Raw genomic sequence first — 19,047 nt, 5'->3', positions numbered from 1 at the left:
CACTTCTTTTCTGTGGCCCATCTAATACATGCCTCGCCTTATTCACTGTTTTGGCATATCTCTCTTCTCCTTGACCAAGTATTGATGCCCATCTTTTCAAGTCGGCCCCTCTGGTCTCACCCTGATTTCTAGTCTGTAAAGTTCTATTTACAAAATTCCTAAGTGTCGTCCCCGTTTCACCATAACCGCTCACTGACATTATTTTAATAGTAATAGTGGCAGGCTAATCCTGCCATAGCTTTCGTAAATTAAATAAACTTTCTGAGGAGGTGAGAAACAAGGGCGAGTAGATGTCATACAGAAACAGGCCATGCTTGTTTTGAGTTAAATATGTTAGCTACCCTACAGGTAAGATTTGCCCAGCTCTTTGTTGCCATGTCTTGGTCTAGGGGATTACAAGGCACCTATTCGCTACATAGTAAAGCGCGTCTGCAAAGCTCTATGTTGCGAGCTTTTTACCTGAATCGAGGAAAGAAGTGTGTTTCAGAAGCTCAGTGCGGAACACGCTGCTTTACGATCTGCTCATTGCTTTTTTTCCTGTAGTTCACTGCTGTATATGGTATGACTTTGTGGCTCTGAATTACTTTGCCTTCTTCTCTAGTTTAAGGTGCACTGACAACGCTTGTTCACAGGCTTTGGGCAGGAGGTGAGCTTGCAAAGAGTGGGTTGGGAAACAAGGGTGGGCGGGTTTCTTTTGAGGTACTGTAGCCCTCGCTTTAGTGGAGTAATGTAAAATGATGGGGGCCCCCGCAAAATGTCATGAGGGGACTGGTAAGTTATCCATATTGATTAGCCTTTGGCTGAATGGAGGCCCCTGAAGGGTAAGCAGGTCCATTATAGGTTGGGGCCCCCTGGCTCCGTAGGGGCTGCAGGAGCATGCATGGCACCCCTTGTCTCGCTTGTACCATCCCACGCTCGCTACCCACTTCCTTCAGCCCTGTTCTTCACAACCCTCTCTATGATGTACCTAAGGCTTGTGTGTACTGTACTGTAATATTTGTATGTTGCTTATTACCCATACATAGGGCACTCAAGGCTGGTTACCTATATGAAAGCAAGCTACACCACGTTGGGTGTGAGTTGGAGGGATGATGTTTTGTTTGTTTGAAGCCTTTGTGAGAACTGTTTTTTATTCTGCCAATGTGCAGTTATCATGTTATGGGACATAGCACATGGCAATGTCGTGGGCGAGGAAGCATTGACTATATGGAGCCCCCAACATTCCGATGTTCTAGTATTAGTTAATGCCATTTCTGGGTAAATAAAGGAGATAACGTGGTTTAGGGGAGGACAGCAACATGGCTCAAGTTGGAAGTTTTCGTTTTGTTCATTGTTAGTGAAGCTCTTTGTGCAGCTTGGTGTTACATTTGGCAGCCATACTTGTGAAGCAGTACTTGAGAACTGAAACACGGATTTATCACCCCTCCTGCACCTTTGTTTTTGTGAACCGGAAGTGCTTTGTAAAGCAAGATTTTGGATAGAGTTGCCCTGCTGGGCAGAGCTGACCGTACCCACTGAGTAAGTTTGACATGGCTTGGATCTTTGGAACACGGTATTTACTTATTGATAAGTAATATGTCGAAAGCATTGTCTCTTCATAATTAATCGAGATAACGGAAAACGTGTTTTTGAGTGATGTAAGCTCACGCAGCTTGTTCTGTACATGGACGGGCGCCGGGGCACTTTTTAATAACGTCTGTTCTTGTCCTTAAAACCGACATAACCTTCTGCTGTTTGAAGGGGTAATGTGGGGTCGAGTCATTCCATTACCACAGAAATCCCCAGTGGGATCAGATCGCTTCTACCGTGCAGAACTCGAAGAAAGCTTTGGCTCGGTTCCCTTCCCGTCAAGCGCCGGGACAGAGTGACTCGTCTGCTTCTGAGAGGTCACAAGTGCACCGTCTTCCCAGAAGCCGACATGTTGGGCTGAGTCACGCATAGCCCGGCGCAGCTACCGACATGTTGGGCTGAGTCACGCCGAGTCACGGCAGAGCCCGGCGCAGCTAAGTGCATCTTCGGGTTACAGGGCAGCACTAGGCAGAGCTCCCCTGAAAGAAAGGGGCAAAACAATGCCCTTTGAGGAGTCATTTACGATTCGAGCAATCCTGGCTTTAAAAGACTTTTGTTTCTCTTTCAACATTAGAATATGCGTTGAACTGTGTTTTTGTTTTTAATTGGTTAAAATGTAACCTTTTCACTGAGGCCATTGTAAGTACATGATGCCCTCTGTTAACGTGCTTGGGTCTGCTACATTTGTACTGCCTGGATGCAAGGGTGGGGGGTGCCGACCCAAAATTCACACGCAAGGTACAGTTTTGCACTGGAATTCTCGGGTTATGTAGATTGCGCTGGTGCAATTTTCTTAACACGTGCAGTGCTGCCCAGTGCACGAATAACATTTGTACTGGTTGATCCTGTGTGAGTGAAGTGCGGACGCCGGTGGTCACTGCCCGCCCGCAAGCACCAGCATGATGTGGGTTACCGAGGCCGTCGTGTGAACAATGAAGGCATGACCTCTTGAAATCTCAAAGTGCTTTTTCCCATGAGTACCAGGGCACATTTTTTGGATTGGTGGGTCTGTGTCCACGGTCCCTGAGACCACCTGGCACTTCCTGTTCACCTGACTGGCAGAATTAAGAGCGGGCTTTGTAACCTCTGTGCCTGTCCTCTGAACATCCCCTGTTCTGCGATGACCCAAGGATTACTTCTTGGCTGAAACACAGCCAACGCTGTGGGCAGTTCTGGTCACTATACTGTGTGATCTTGTTATTCCCTCTTTGTTATCCCGAAACAACACCGGAAAAACAAATACACATTACAAATATTGTTCTAGTAAACTTAATTCCTTAATCTCCCTAACTTTCTGGTGTGACAATTTATATATAGATAATATGGGCATGAAGGTGGATTATGTTCACTGATGCTGAAAGATAGCAGACATGCAGTGATTTGGTGCTTTTGACTGGAAGTGTATCACGTATTCATATTGTGATTGTATCTTCGCATGGCCATTTAATAGTGGGAGAAATACAAATGTGCCTCCAGCGGTCTACTGTGGTGTAAACGCCATATGTGAGGTATTCGCCTGTCTGCAGTAAGTGTCTTGTTCATGGGTAGGTGAGTTAGGGATAATCTAGGTATGGGCAAAAAATTATCCAATAAGATCTGGACCAATAGAGGTCTTCAGTAACTAATCACACCCCTGCTGTTTAATTTGTTAATCACGAACACGGGCAGGTGCCTATTGACATAATAATTAATAATAATAATAGCCCAGCTCCAGGTGGCACTTTATAATATGCGGATGCTAATGACCTGACAGACTCAGGAGCAGTCTCCAAAGGATGCTGGCAGCATTAGGACATTATAATAAAGCTAATGATTTAACTGTAAACGTCCCCATGCACTTCTTGCATGGAGCAGAAGGTTTGTAAGAAAGCGGAGGTGATATTTAGATGTGCAGTGCTTTCATACTGGCCTCAGGCATTGTTACCTCGGGGTTTGGTTCAGGGAGAAAGGTGACTTCAGCCAACATAGCTGAAAGAAGCAGATTAATGCAATCAAATTGACATGTGCACTTAAAAACCCATGTTGGAACTTACCAAGTCTAACTTTCCAGCCTATAATACTTGTAGTCTGAAGGCAAATTTTGCCATCTTTAATATCTGGCATGGAGGTGCTTGCGGGATCAGTCGAAGAAGCCATACACGCCAATAGACCCGATTCACATGGGAGACTCCCGAAATTTGAAGCCAGAAATGGCCTAGCTATATAGATGCTTCATATCCTGAATGCTGCTCCTTCCACAATGTCTTCATGCCCTTGTTTGAAAATGAAAGATTGTGTCTTGATCTGATTTTGGGCTAAATGTGCCTCCCTGACGATTTCATAGCAAATTCAAGCTGGCACCTGCTCAAAGTGGGGTAGTTCCTGTGAACTAACAAGTTCCCTTCCAAATTAGATGTCCCTCCACATTGACGACTCCTTGCATTTCATGTGTGCACAACGCCAAGGGTCGTGTGGGAATGATTTCCTGTGTTCATCTACTTAAAGTGAGAGCCAACGGCAGCCATGGTGTTTGCGTTGCTATGTACGTGCTTGGATAAGCCCATATATTGCACCAAAGACAAATTAAATATGCCTGCACAATAGAAAGATAATACTGGGGCAGTTACTTGTCTGTCAGATGAAAGCCTATTCTGTCATATTGGAATGTTTCTTGTTTGTTAGCTAGATGGTAGTCCCAAAAAGAGTCGGATTAGAATCAGTTACCATCCCAGCCTCCTCCAATTGCACTGGCGAAGGTTTGGGGTGGAATACAAGTAGGTGCCCACCACGCCATAAACGTGTGGCTCTCTGCTGCTAGTTGACATTGATGTCTGCTTTATTTTGTGCCTCTGTCTGGTGGCTGTTTGACCCGGCACTAAATAGTCGCTCTACACATGATGATGACCTCAACGGAAACCATTGACTAACACTGTGTATTTTGGTGAGATGTTGGACTCCTTGATAAAAATATTTTATGCATTTACTCTTGGAGTAAGGCAAATACAAAATGGGATTCATTTGTTTTTGCTGCCACCAACATAGAGGACACAGTGACAATTTTGTAATCAAGACATGGGAAAGACTATGCCCCTCTGCCCAACACTTCTTCTTTCCTGCACATCTCTCTAAAAATGTTATAGATTTCCAACAGGTGACTAGTTACGATAACTGTTAGTTCTAGCTAGCCCTAGTGAGCGAGGAAATCAAGTGAAAAAGTTGGAATTCGTGGATAGATGATATTCTGGTCACAGCTTTAGGATGACAGCACTGCCTGGCTCATTCTGTTGGCAGCTTTGTACACACTCGCTTCTGTTTTCTGTTTGAAACTGACTTACTTTCAACTTTGAAGTTTACTAAAATGATCCACAAGACCTCTTTCCTTTGTGCTACCAATCCTTGAAGGCCTCTCCCTCCCTATCCCCCAGCACCCACCCTTCCCCGCAGCTCCGACATGTGGTGGCTAATCCATCCCAAAGTATGTGGGAGCATCATTGCCATGCCGGAAAGGTTTTATATCCAATTTAACATAATCAATTGGCCGTTACATACTTTGTCTGCTTGCCTTTGTGGTGGCCACATTGCTTTATGAAGTCCTTTATACATCTGATTTGTAGCTCCTCCTAAGATACATCAAGCCACAGTAACTTTTATTGGACTTTTTTGCCTGGTGGCTTTTCCCCAACAACCCTCCTCCAACCGGGATGCATGACACAAGAGGGTGTTCATAATACGTCACGAGTGCTGATTTATTGTGCCAGCTGAAAGTAGTAAATAATTTCTTAGTGAAGCTGGATTTGGAAGTTTGTATTATTGCATGCCTTGTTGCAGAAAAATCTTTCATGGTACACAGACTAATACTGACACTTGCACCGACGTACCCATGGCAAAGATTATTGCCAAAAACATATGCTATGCACACAGTGCCGTCACTGAATACACAAGCCAATCTCTTTAAGATGGTGCTTGAAAAATTTCAAACATGTTAAAAATGTAGCCAAAATGGCTCATTTTAGAAACTATGTTTTCATTTCCTAGCACAAAATTGATAGCTGTGATGGGAAGTTTAAACACGTTTAAAATACCAAAGTAACTTGTTCTGTAGCCAAGAGGTGGGTCAGTCATCAAAGAGAACAACATTTACATTGTGTCACTCACTCAGTCCACCAATCAATCACTCCAGTCAAATCCATACATTAGTAACTCTGCAGTCTATAAATTACAAATGCGGTCAATATCGGGTGAATCTACAACAAAAGTTCTTAATATTTGTTAAATCAACAATTTCGTATCAACGTCATACTAGTGTATAGATAGTGTATACATTTACGTTTTTGTCAGAGGATGGTCAAGCAAATGGGTGTTAAGATATGTTTTACCAAAAGGTGGCAACCATGGACTAGACATCCACAAGCGACTTAGTGGGAGAAGGTAGTAACAGCTGTGCTGCTGCCTCATTGAACCTGCCCCCTCTCTCACCAGCTCCTGGCCCCTACACACTGCACCTTTTGTTGCTCAGATGCCACATGCACCCCTTACTCTTTGCATACCTTTGTCCTATAGGCCTGACCATGTGACCAATTGAAGGTAATCTCAGTGACCATCCACTGTCTCACCGCCGCTGTCATCCTCGTTGCATACAGAGACTCACGTTTGGAGAGACACCCTTCTCATAGGTGTCCATGTTGATAACATTCTCTAAAGTAAACTGAAAATCCTGTGGAATTGAAAAAAGTATTTTAAATGAATACACATATGTCATTATGTAAATTAGAAATATGGCAAGCTACTTCATCTGGAGAATATTTTAATATAAATAAAAAAAGGTTTCTATAAATATAATTATCCAGACACTTTGAAATGTGCACATGTAAGCTTATATCGATTACTTATAAAAGGATATGTATACATTTCTTTGCATACAGCTCGATACCTAGTTGTAGCAGCATATTATTTTTTAATTCTTGTGAAATCATAAAGTACCTAGATTTACGTATTTCACTTTTTTTATTTTCTAGTAGAGTTGGGTAACTTAATTTACACTTTAAGATGTGTAGTGTTTGTGGACACAAAATACATGATGTTTAAGAGCAGGAAGCATCATTCACATTTGTAAAGCATTACTGCCATTTCTAACACCGTGACTGTTTTATGCTACATTCTTCCTTTCTTTCAAAAAGTTGTGTTTCCAGGTCTTCAGACAGTATTACTGATGTCTCTGCTCTTTTTTTTTTTTTAGCACACAGAAGGTTTTAAAAAAAGATGGTTCACCCTGGATGACAGGAGGCTAATGTATTTCAAAGATCCCCTGGTAAGACTCCCAGATGTGTACTCAAGTATATCTGTACTTAGTTACTGCATACTTTCAACCTCGATTACAGTTTGGGAGGAACTTAAAATTCTTCAGTAACTGGAGTACATTTCAAATATAGAGTAGAATCCAGTGGTTGAGTTTTCTCCCAAGAAAAATCCTAACAATGGAGGAATTCCAGAAACTGTAGGATTTTAAGTTCTCTCCAAACTTTGAATAAGATCCGTTGACCTTAGGCACTACAGTTGTAAACCATGTTTTTGCACTTGACCAAAAGAATCATGTGATTCTAAGCAAATCTCTATATCTCTGTGTCTCTGGCTGTAAATGTGTGTTTTGTAATTACGTAAGAACCATCTCTACCGGGTGTTGTCTAGAATCGTCTCAGTTATATGTCCCCTGCCTCTATATAAAGCATCTGGATTTCTGTGATCCAGTTTGTTCTAGAACTTTCAGTCCATGTTTTTCTGTGTAAAGTTGATTGTGGTACATTAAAAATGTTGTACATGAAACACCCTCTAATCTTTGGAGCATATTGCCGCGCAGTATCTTATTCCACAAAAAAAGTGACCTGGTAAACTGGGACCACCTGGTGCTGGTCCCAATATGTAATCCTTGATGAGGTTTGTTGATCGTCAAAGTTCAACATTCACCTCTTCAGTTCTTCCCTCTAACCCGTCTGCGGTTAGCTTCTCTCTCCCTTCTCCGCTTTCCAAGTGTTGTCCAAATCATTACCGAGTGTCCCCCTTTTCGCTCTTCCACATTCCATCACATCTCCTACCTGCTTGATTTCGCTCTCTTTTTTCCAACCACTGACCTCCTTCTCTGGTTTGTCCTTCTCATTGTTCTTGGGCTTTGCTTCTTCAAGTTGCCATTCCGCCACTTTGTTTTGTTCCCCTTTCTATTTTTGCTGTACTTCTCTTGCTCATTTGTATCATTTCACCCCTTATTCCTTTATGATCTACTTGTTCAGTTTATTTTTTGTTGACTCTATTTCTCTACTTTTTTCCTTTTTTGTTTCCTACATCCTTCTTAGTTTTCCCTTTTCTGTTGCACCTTTATATTTTTTCCGCATATGTTTTGTATCGTTCCCTTTTCTCCCATGCTTTTGCCTTTCTCTCTCATCTGTAGGTGTGCAGCCCAGACATTAGAGCATGTGCAGCTGCCCGTTTTTTAAAGTACTATCCCCCATTGTGCACCTTTCAGCACACTAAACAACAGGACAATCACCCCCTTAGCAAAAAGGGACAGGGTAGTTTATAAGTGAAGAAAAATGTGATTTCCCTTCTGTGCTTACTTGTATTTCTGTCTTTCTAGCAAGTCTGCTGAAAATGCAGAGGGGGGCTTCCTCTTAGGGGGTTGAATGAAATAACATTACAAAGCAAACTGACATTCAAAACAGACTGTAAATGTAGAAGAAAAAAAACAATCTCTGTCCCTCTGTCCTTCCAAGGATTAACATTTATTTAAAATGATATATACCAAATATTCATGTTAAAAACTTATACATAAAAAAATCACATCCAGTGACATGTACAGAAGACTTGTATTTAGGGAGAAGCCAGGTCAGCGTGCTCCTCTGTCAGCCCATGCAGAAGAGCTGTACACAGGGAGTCAGTCAGGTCAGTGCACTCGCCCTCTCAGCGTGTGCAGTAGATCTGCATATAGAGAGGTCAGCGTGCTCTCCATTTGAGCACGTGCACAGGGCGTGCCGCAGAAGACCTTTGTGGTAGCGGATTAGATAGGATGGTATTTGCCCTGCTCTAACTTGGGGCAACTCAGAACTCCGCCATGTCCTCGATGGATCTTTTTCACAAACTAAAGCTGAAATCGTACATTTATTAACATTGGATTGACAGTGAAGCGGATTTTATCCCACAGTAAAGAAAGGGAGGAGCAAGTTTGCAAACCATGAACGTTTATTAGCATATTAGTGAAGTTACAATATCAAATCAATTAGACATAATTCGTAATTCACTTGAATACAGCCTACATGAATATAATTCAAGCTGTTCAGTTAGTAATGTGAATATTGCGTTATTGAAGGCAACTTACGCAAATCAAAGAAAAGTCTTGTATCCATAAAGGAAACTCCTGCTAAGGTTGTGGGCAGGTTGGGGGAGTTCAGAAGCAGTAGGTGTCAGCAAATATGACATTGAAAGAAACCCAGGTAAGGGTACCTATTAGAACGAAGAGGAATGCACTTGCACTCAAATGTGTATCTGTATAAGCGGGAAAATAAGAAGCATTGGTCTCTAGAGGAGGGAAGGAACGTCCACGTGCCAAGGTGGACAGGAGCAAGCGGTCTCTTCAACGAACAAGCTTCACACAGTTAGAACATAAGTTCTATCCAAATAAAATATTCTTCAGGTTCCCACCAGACAAGAACTAATCTAAACCCAGTGTTCTCTTTGTACTTGGTGAAGGCCATCTTCTTACAAATAATACAATGCGAACTCCCTCTCTCAACTCTCATTGCAACCCTCACAAGATACCACAAAGCAGTATTCACCTCCTCAGTTTCTCAGCCAATGCAGGGTCTGCAGTCACTATCCAAACCAGCTAAATGCTAATCTGCAGCCTTCAGAATGTAAGCTAACGATGAATACCGTTTGTAACTGGGCACACTGTGACCCCACAGCCTGAATAAGAAAACGGTTACGCATAGAAAGCAGAAATACAGAATTTATGTTAAACATAAAGTAAGACACTCAGGGCTACTTATGTCAATGTCAAATTGCACATATGCAAACTAAAATTAATCAAAGTTTATGATGCATTCAGCCTGCTAAACCTAAATATAAAATATCATGGTAAATAATATGGGAGTTAATGAGTAAATCATGTGTAAATCAAGTAACCTATGCTTATGTGGGTTATAAAATAAATGACACCAAGCCATTATACATAGGGGGTCAGTTGATCAGGATGCTCTCTATTTTAGCATGTGCAGAGGATCTGTATAGAGGGCAGGGCCAGCTTTAGGGTAGAGCGAGCATTGCAACTACACCGGGTGCTGACCTCCGGGGGAGCTGTGTTTACCAAAGACTTTCGAAACTTGCGATTTAAAAGCACCTGCTAAAAAGTTCAGTGTGTGTCCAACCTTCCGGACACAAGTAAAATGTTAAGATACCTCTTGTGATTAATGTTCCTGCTAGGGAGAGAGATGGGATTTTTGTCTATGGGCAGCTTTGACTCGCATAAAGTACTTTAAAGGGTTAATATACCTGCTGCAAACAACAGAATTATATTTTATGTGGATAGCTGAGTGGATTAGTAAATCCAGCCTTTACAAGTGCTTTAAAACAAATGAATGTATGTGAAAGGGGGGCTATGGAGAGAGGAGGGGCACATTTCCCAGTGGTAGTGAGTGAATCCGAGGAGGTGGTCATGGAGTGGGGGGGTGCCAAAAAAGACTGTCGTACAGGGTGCCACCATCTCTAAAGCAGGCCCTGATAGAGGGAGTGGGTCAGATCATATCTTTCTTTCTCCATCCATCCATCCATCCATCTATCTATCCACACACATGCAGAAGACCTGTATACTGGGAGTTAGTCAGATCGCTGTGCTCACTCTCTCAGCACATGTAAAATATCTGTATACAGGGAGTCATAGAATAAGGCACACGTGGTATTTAAAGTATGAAATGTGTGGCACTGAGTACTGTATCCACTCTGATCGCATGCATGAGTCCTACTTAGGCTAATATCAGAAGCATCCGCATTATAGGCGAGTGTTTCGGCACCATAATTGTGCTTCATTGGCAGAAGGTGGTCTTAAAGGAAAAGCAATATCAGTGCAATGGCATGGCTCTTCAAGAGAGAGAAGAATTTGGAAAACGGAGCACATGGTCACAATATGTTTCATTTGAGCCAGTTCCATCTGTCCAAAAATCTATTCTTGGTGAAAGATGTCCAACTGGAGTTCAGAAAAAAAAAATGGGAAAAAGATATTTCACAAGTTGTAGAGCCCGCCACAGTGGAAAATGGATTGTTGTCAGTGTAGTATGGCTGAAGTCCCACTGTGGTGACCACTAAAACAGACCTCCTCTCGGTGGTTTGCGATGCCACACTGTGTAGCCTAACACTTAAAATGTCAGACATCATTTCAGATCTCAGCTTTTTCAAGAAATTGTTTGTGTTTTGGGTTGCAGATAGCTTGTTGCTACTGGGTGTATATAGAGTATTTTGTAAAGAATGCTTCAGTTCCCTTCTGCAGACAGAATCCTTGTAATGGGCTGGTGTACGCTACTCTCTTTTCCACCCTGGAGATGGAATAAAGGCTACTCCAGGGGTGGACATATATTCATTGTGTAGGGGTGGAACATGCATTCATTGTGTAGGGGTGGACCATGCATGCATTCATTGTGCAGTGGTGGAACATGCATTCATTGTGTAAGGGTGGAACATGCATTCATTGTGTAGGGGTGGAGCATGCACTCATTGTGTATGGGTGGAACATGCATGCATTCATTGTGCAGTGGTGGAACATGCATTCATTGTGTAAGGGTGGAACATGCATTCATTGTGTATGGGTGGAACATGCACTCGTTGTGTATGGGTGGAACATACATTCATTGTGTAGGGGTGAAACATGCATTCATTGTGTATGGGTGGAACATACATTCATTGTGTAGGGGTGGAACATGCATTCATTGTGCAGTGGTGGAACATACATTCATTGTGTAGGGGTGGAACATGCATTCATTGTGCAGTGGTGGAACATGCATTCATTGTGTAAGGGTGGAACATACATTCATTGTGTAAGGGTGGAACATGCATTCACTGTGTAAGGGTGGAACATGCATTCACTGTGTAGGGGTGGAACATGCATTCATTGTGTATGGGTGGAACATACATTCATTGTGTAGGGGTGGAACATGCATTCATTGTGTATGGGTGGAACATACATTCATTGTGTAGGGGTGGAACATGCATTCATTGTGTATGGGTGGAATATACATTCATTATGTAGGGGTGGAACAAATATTCATTGTGTAGAGATGGAACATACATTTATTGTGTTTCTGGCCTTCTGCCACCCTACATTCTGTGCTGTTTAGCTTTTCAGCCTGCCTAAAATGATCAGCATCATACATTTTACTGCCAGTAGTGGGTTCAAGACCAGTACAAGGATTCTCGGCGCTGCAGGCAAGAATGAATTTTTGGCCTGTTTCCCTTCTCAAACCAAGAAAAAAATGTATTTGCAATTTCCAGCTGCAGTTGGGCACTCTAGACAGCCCCGTGCTGATCACATCTTGCCTGTGTTAATCAATGCATCGGACCCCGGTGGAACATAGAATGATTAAGCAGAAGTCTCTGTTTCTGTCTGGGGCAGAACACAAAACTCTATTTGGAGTCCTGTTTTCCACCCAGAGTTAATGTTTGGCCACCTCCACCTCTGGGGCAATTCTATTTGTCCACTTGTGTTCCTGGTCGGGGACATGGGTGATACTGTTTAGTTCTCTTTCCAGTGACAGGACATGGACATTACTCTGACACTAACAGAAGTGCATAGTTTCAGCACACATAACCCCCCCTTCCTCTATTGCAGGACGCTTTTGCCAGAGGTGAAGTTTTTGTTGGAAGCAAAGAAAACAGTTACAAGGTGTTAAAGGGACTTCCTCCATCGACACAGGGGCATCACTGGCAGCACGGAATCACTATCGTGACACCCGACAGAAAATTTCTCTTCACCTGCGAGACTGAAAACGAACAACTGGAATGGATGGAAGCTTTCCAGAAGGTCATCAGCAGACCCATGATGCCCCAGGAGTATGCGGGTACATATGTGGATTTACAACTATGTCTAGATGAGTGCTTGCATGTACTTTGTTAATAATGCTATGCTAATGCACACCTACGAATATCTCAGAATAAGGAGTGATGCGGGGGGACTTTCCTGCACTCACTCTGAGTTACATGTTGGGCTACTAATACAACATCATGCAAATACTGAGATGGCCAGAGTATGGCATTTAATGGGTGTGCTGTTGTCACCCTATTATGAGTTCCACAGATCAAAATGGCAGATAACGAGGTAAAAACCACATGATTTACCCTGTTTCGAGCTGCAAACCCCAGAATTGTTCGATGCTGCCTCACACACATTCATCCAAGTATTACGTGGTGAAATAAGTGCAGGAAAACACAGCACATCATATTTTGGCACAACGTTTGGCTTTACCGGAGTACTCCTGATGAGGCCCTGGAGTAAGGTGAATTTATAGACTAAAGTTTAATAGGGTACAATCTGAAATGGAATCCAGAGAGAATTGTTGTTTATAGTTCAACAGATCGTGCCATGAAAGCGGTGGAAATGGGTGGCAATAATTGTTTTAAAAGAACAATAACAAACGGTGTGTAATGTCTGCCGCGAAACTCTAAAATGGGAATTAGAGAGACCTGACTGTCTTTTCACAGTGTTGATTCGAAATAGAGATAAATGTATAAAAGTCTATTAATTAAAGTTAGTCACCCTGGACTGGGGTCCTCGTGATGCTGAGATAAAGTGTGGTCTGTCCCCTGTATTCCAAGGTGTTGTTAATGCAGGTTGTGTGAGCTAAAGCATTTGTTAATTGCAGAATATTTCAGAGTTCCTCTTGTTATTCAGTACATGCTAGCACTACGATTTCTGCCTTTGCCTTTCCCAGAGAGATGGCCCTGCTGTCCTTGGGATATCAGATATGGACTCAGGAGTAGATTCATCTGCTTTAATGTAACCTGAAGCAGAACATTTATGTCACCTACTACGTTGGTGCTCGAGCCAGACTTGCTCTGAAGGATGATAGATGCACTGTTATTTCGGAGTCAACTAAAGGTCCTCTATAGTTCACATGGGTACATTCTTTATGACCAAAAAGCCCAGTCAAGAGACATATGTGTAACACACCAGTACCTGGAGATTTAAAGCGCTCCATTTTTGAGGAGCAGAATATCAATGGATTATCCTATTTTCTGCCACTTGGACAGCAGTTGTGAACCAAGGTAAGGGATAGAGAGAATGAATGGTGATGTAGGGGATGTCTGGGAGGAGGAAGATTTCAGGAGCTTTGTGCATCAGTGCAGTCACATCCTTTGAGGCGGTCATGTGTAAGGGTCTCAAAATCCTTCTGGAGTTAGCTGAGCAAGGATATCATTTACAAAAGGGTAGTGAAGTTTAGCTACAGGTTAAGAAGAGTCAGAAGCAAGGTGGCAAGCAGAGAAGATGATGGATGGGCATTAGTGGGTCCATGTTTGTGTGAGCTTGCCATAGATCTGGTGCACTCACTGTGGATCTGTGGTACAGGCACTCTACACTTTGATGGTATATCCCTAAGGAAACTCTGACATTTTAATGAAGCAGACATTCTAAATTCATTGTAAAACCCCAGAAGGTCTACTTCAAAGAGGGCATTCTAACAAGCCAGTTTGTAGAGCAAAGAATTTGTACAGTGCCAGCTATTACAATGCAACATTCAACTTAAAGAAAAGACAACTGCTCTTATTTGACCACTTCCGTAGCTCTTCGTAACATCCCCCCAATGCAGTGTGTATGACCGAAGCAGCGATATGTTCTAATTCTTCCAAAGGGAGACCCCAGCTGACATGACCTGAAATCACTAGCCCAGTTGGCAGCCTTGCCTTAAGATTGCAGGGTGGGCACGGACACAAGTGCAGAGTAGACTGTGCAAGAATTTTTCTTTGGCAGTTGTCATCATGTTTGCGTGGCCAACACTTCATGATTTCACTTCTTAGGTTTATATTTTGGTACCTTACAGCTTTAGATGTTTTTTTATTTCATTCTTTAGTTGGATTCTATACTAGTGAGGTGAAGGTAGCCTTGTAAACCTCTTCGTTGGAAATTGTAAAATAGTCCTACTGTTGATATTCACCAAAAATAACAGCCAAACTAAGGAGTTGATTTATTAACATTTGTGTGAGAGCTTGTGCGGTGCAACACAGTTTTGCACTCTAAACTCGTACAAGTAAGCATGATGTCTTGCATTGTGTTTCACTGTGCATATGCTCATGCAATATTTTAATAAAATGACCACCAAGTATTAGATGGGCAAACAAATAGGGACATGTTTATGTTTTTTTGCCGCAAAACGACGCTAACGCGGTTTTGCTGCAAAATCCTTAGCACCAGCTAGCGCCATTCCATAGCGGCAGCTATGAGCCATATCGATGGAATGGCGCACCCTGGCGCTAAGGATTGGCTAGCGTCTATAAAAAAAAAAAAGACGCTAGCCCGGGGAGGATGGTGGTAGGGTAAAAGGCGCTAGTCAGCCAGAAATGAAGCTAGGCTAGTTAGTGGCAATAAATATGCCGCTACCCAGCCTAGCGTCATTTTCTGATGCACTAGCACCCAAAAATGACTCCTATCTTAATAAAGATGGGAGTCATGCCCACCACACCAATGGCCAGCACAGGGTACCAGTGTCCCCTGGGCAAGGCCATAAGTCCCAGTGCCAGGCAGGGGCCCCATGAAGGGGCCCCCCAATGGCACATAAAAAAATTATATACTTACCTTTACTTACCCCGGATGGGGTCCCCTATCCTAAGTTGTCCCTCTGGTGTGGGTGGGGGTGTTGTTAGGGCTTGGGGTGGGCATCTGTGGGCCTATTCATGGTGTTTGGCCATGGAAATGGGTCCACAGGTATCCCAACGCCTGGCCTGACCCATGCATTAATTAATGGCGCTAAGCAGGCCTAGCGACATTATTTGGGTCCGCCTACTCCATGGGTGCCGTTTCTGTGCCGGAGTATAAATAAGGCAGTGGGGGTTAGGGTCATATTGTGGACGGGAACGCGTACCTTGCATCTAATTAACACAAGATAGTTTGCCGCATGCACAACATGACGCTAACTCCAATATTTTGACGCTAGACGGGTCTAGTGTCGAGATATAAATATGGCGTTAGCTCAGCACCGTTTTAGCATCAAAATTATTGACACTAAAACGGCACAAGCAAAGTATAAATATGCCCCAGAATTTGCTTCAGCTATTATTTGGAAACAAAACAATGAGAATGAAGGAAGCGTAAGTGCGCGTAGGTGCAAACACAATTGAAGACCTAAATATAATGCATCTTGGGAACCAATGTTTGCAAGATTAAGTCATGGTTTGTTTTTTTCTGATAGGAGTAGTAGGTACCACATGTGAAAGCCAATTTCTTCTGAATTCCTAGAGCCAATGTCCCAAGGCCAGAAATATTCTGCTGCAGTAGTTCTCAAAATTTCAATGCCAATAGCAAGAAAGATATTTTCTAAAATATCCTGCATCTTTATGCTCACCACAGGTTTGGGTTGTGATGTCCTGAAGGATTCAAGGACAGAATAACAGATGTACGCAGGGCAGTCACTCTTCCTTGTTCAACATATCAAGTATAAAATTGGAAATCAAGGCTTTCTGAAATTTCGTAGCTTATACACCATAAAAATCTCTATGTTTGATGTGCAAACTTTATTTACTGTTCAAGTGATCATATTAAGAGTATCTTGGGAGAACTAAAATACACTGAAAGCTGACGCACACATAAAACACCCAACACCCTCTCGGATTCCCCGCCATTAAAAAAAGATCTCAAATTTGGCAATTTCTCAGATTCATCCAGTCTCTGGCATGATTGTGGGCTTGTCTTACAAATATACAGATCGATGCTCTGCAATCTCTTCTCTGTCTCTAATCCTTACCAATTTGCCTCCACGATCAGACAGCTGCGACTGTCACTAAATGCTCTTGTCAAGTTATATCCTGATTTTTTTTTCTTCTATTTTCTATTTTTACTATAATTGTGTTGGAGTACGTAGACAAGTAGATTTTGTAATGCGTTCATGCATCTAAAGAACCTAATATAACTTATTTCTCGTTTCAGTGGAAGCTCATTTCAAACATAAACCGTAAGTGGTCTCATTACATCACATCAAGAAATACAAATCTGTTTACAACAAAACATGGTTTTGTTTCCACGACGTCAACAAGAAAAAATCGGTGAGATTGTTTTGGACAACGAGTGGAGAAGAATTGGGAATAGAATCTGAAATCTGAACCTTAAAGGAAACCACCTTGAGGGTTCTGCACATTTCCCAAGACTCTTCTTATTTCAGGATCACTGAAGATGTCCATTGAAAGCATCTTAATACAAAACGTTGTAACTATCTCGCTACACTCGTCAAGATGTTGTTGTCCCAGCAGAGACTAAGTGTATGTCCAGTACGGTTGCTTGTTTCCCGGTGTTGTGTTCAGCCTCAAGCCACCTTGGGCCTGGGCTGTCCTCCAGTGGCAGGGTCTGCACAAGGACCTTCAGCAGCAGCTTTGCCTCCAGTAAGATAAGATTACATTGCTAAGTAAAGAGCTTCTTTCTCTTCCTTGGTTCTGCCACCCATAAGCGTTTTTGAAAGATTGTGCAAGTTCATCAGACCCAAAAATACCCACTGTTTACCTGCAAGAGTCAGTGGGAGGCAACATCCACGCGACGAAAAGGCGCACATTAAAGGAAGGGTCCTGACTGTGAACTTTTGAACATTTGTGCAACTTCTAGGAGTCGCTTCCTTTCACCTCGGAGATGATCCGCAAACCTGGAACCTTCCACAAAGTTGGGAATGACTGACATCCAAGTACCTCTTGTAGGTGACTAAAGACACAGCCAAGGCACAAGTCACACACAACAAATTTTCAAGGCATTGGATGTAATATAATTGCAGTCAGGTACTACCATTTCATGAACGGTACAAGAAAATGTTGGCAGACCTCTACCATACACACACATACAGATTGTAGTTGTCATGACAGGATCCTCTATATGTGACACATTCATTGCTGCAGTGCAAATGTCAGATTTCTTGTTATGACCACAGTAGAGTTTATCTGAGGTGAAAAAGCACTTGTTAATGCTCCGCCTCTTGTAAGTCATGGCCCCACCGCACACTCAATAATGATAATGAATAGCATAACACACTCTCCCATCTGTTGCATACTGTAGCTATACATGTGTTCATGATTTCCTCCTATAAATTAGGAATAGATCATTTTACGATTCTTCTAAATATGTATTCTCTTTGCTAATGCGAAATCTGTGTTCTAATTCCTAATTTTGAGAGAAACTCTTTTTAACGTGGATCACGTCCCATAAAATAGCTTTTTCAAAGGTACACAGAAGGAAAAAGAAACATTGGCATTCAGTTTAAAACATTATGGAATTCTTTAGGAATAATTGTGGCCCCTCTCTAGATTACAGGCCTTGGTGCCACAAAGGACAATGGAATCATTTTGTCTTTCATGCCTATGTTTAGCCTAGTCACTTCTCATATGAGCACGTCATTGCACCTGAGGACTCCGCACAGGAACCCACCTATTAATACTGAGACTGTCCACAGAGGAAACAATGTATACTTTTATTTCATCTACATCATTTTGAGAAAAGTGAGATTTTGTACCTACCTTGGGACTTTGACATGAATGAAAAAGGAGCCCTATTGAGACAATCAAGTGAAGTAGTTATTCCTTTACAGAATCCAGTCATTTCTGCTTTACATTTCAAGTGCCACAACGTGAGATGTTTCCTGTCTACCGTAACCCCAATATGTCTTTGTTAAGCCGCTGCCCTTTTGAATTGTTGGCTCTGGCTGTTTGGAATGTTTCCGCCAGCTGTGGCGGTATGCATACCACAGCTGTGGCGGTATGCATACCACGGCTAACGTAAAGATGGGGCACATTATGTGACACAATGATTCTCAGTGAGCATTTGTAACTTCCCCAGAACCTAGTTGGGTGCATTTGTACAGGGAACATCTTGGAGGCCTTCAAATGGGGAATGCGGTTTTGTTGAGGTGTGGAGTTCATCCTCTACCTCACATGGGGACGTTAAATTTCCTAATTCACAGTACGAAGGATTCAAGAATGATTGGAGTCTATCTAGACCCTTTTTCTGTTTTGTCGTCAAGTGATAACGCTGGGATGCCAACTGTGTTCCACGAAGATCACAAAATGACCAATAAAGCTCGTTCCTGTAACAGACCTGTTAGTTAAGTTGTATTAGCAGCCAGTACAAGCTGAGCATCACAACACCACCAGGTGTCATTGGTGACCACCAGCCATCAACCCTTTGTAATGGATCTAGAGTCCCTGACAGATTACCGAGCTGACAATAGGCAGCGATCAGTGCACACTGTTTGCAATGAAGGATCTGTAATGGTGATTGGAAGGTGG

At 42.5% G+C, this 19,047-nt stretch overlaps 1 protein-coding gene across 2 annotated transcripts in view; it reads left to right on the top strand.

Moving 5' to 3' along the window:
- Nucleotides 1-18,463, top strand: part of ADAP1 (ArfGAP with dual PH domains 1) — a 422,403-nt gene extending 403,940 nt beyond the window's left edge. For both annotated transcript variants that reach the window (XM_069209858.1, XM_069209856.1), the window contains exons 9-11: nt 6,785-6,856; nt 12,410-12,638; nt 16,715-18,463. In XM_069209858.1, coding sequence (XP_069065959.1) covers nt 6,785-6,856; nt 12,410-12,638; nt 16,715-16,743 — 330 coding nt within the window. In that variant the 3' untranslated portion in view covers nt 16,744-18,463. The remainder of the gene's footprint in view (nt 1-6,784; nt 6,857-12,409; nt 12,639-16,714) is intronic.
- Nucleotides 18,464-19,047: the final 584 nt, after the last annotated feature.

The sequence above is a fragment of the Pleurodeles waltl genome, chromosome 10 (assembly GCF_031143425.1).
Source record: "Pleurodeles waltl isolate 20211129_DDA chromosome 10, aPleWal1.hap1.20221129, whole genome shotgun sequence".
Taxonomy (NCBI): Eukaryota; Metazoa; Chordata; class Amphibia; order Caudata; family Salamandridae; genus Pleurodeles; species Pleurodeles waltl.
The sequence above is the reverse complement of the archived record's forward strand: the minus strand, read 5'-3'. Positions and strand labels throughout refer to the sequence as shown.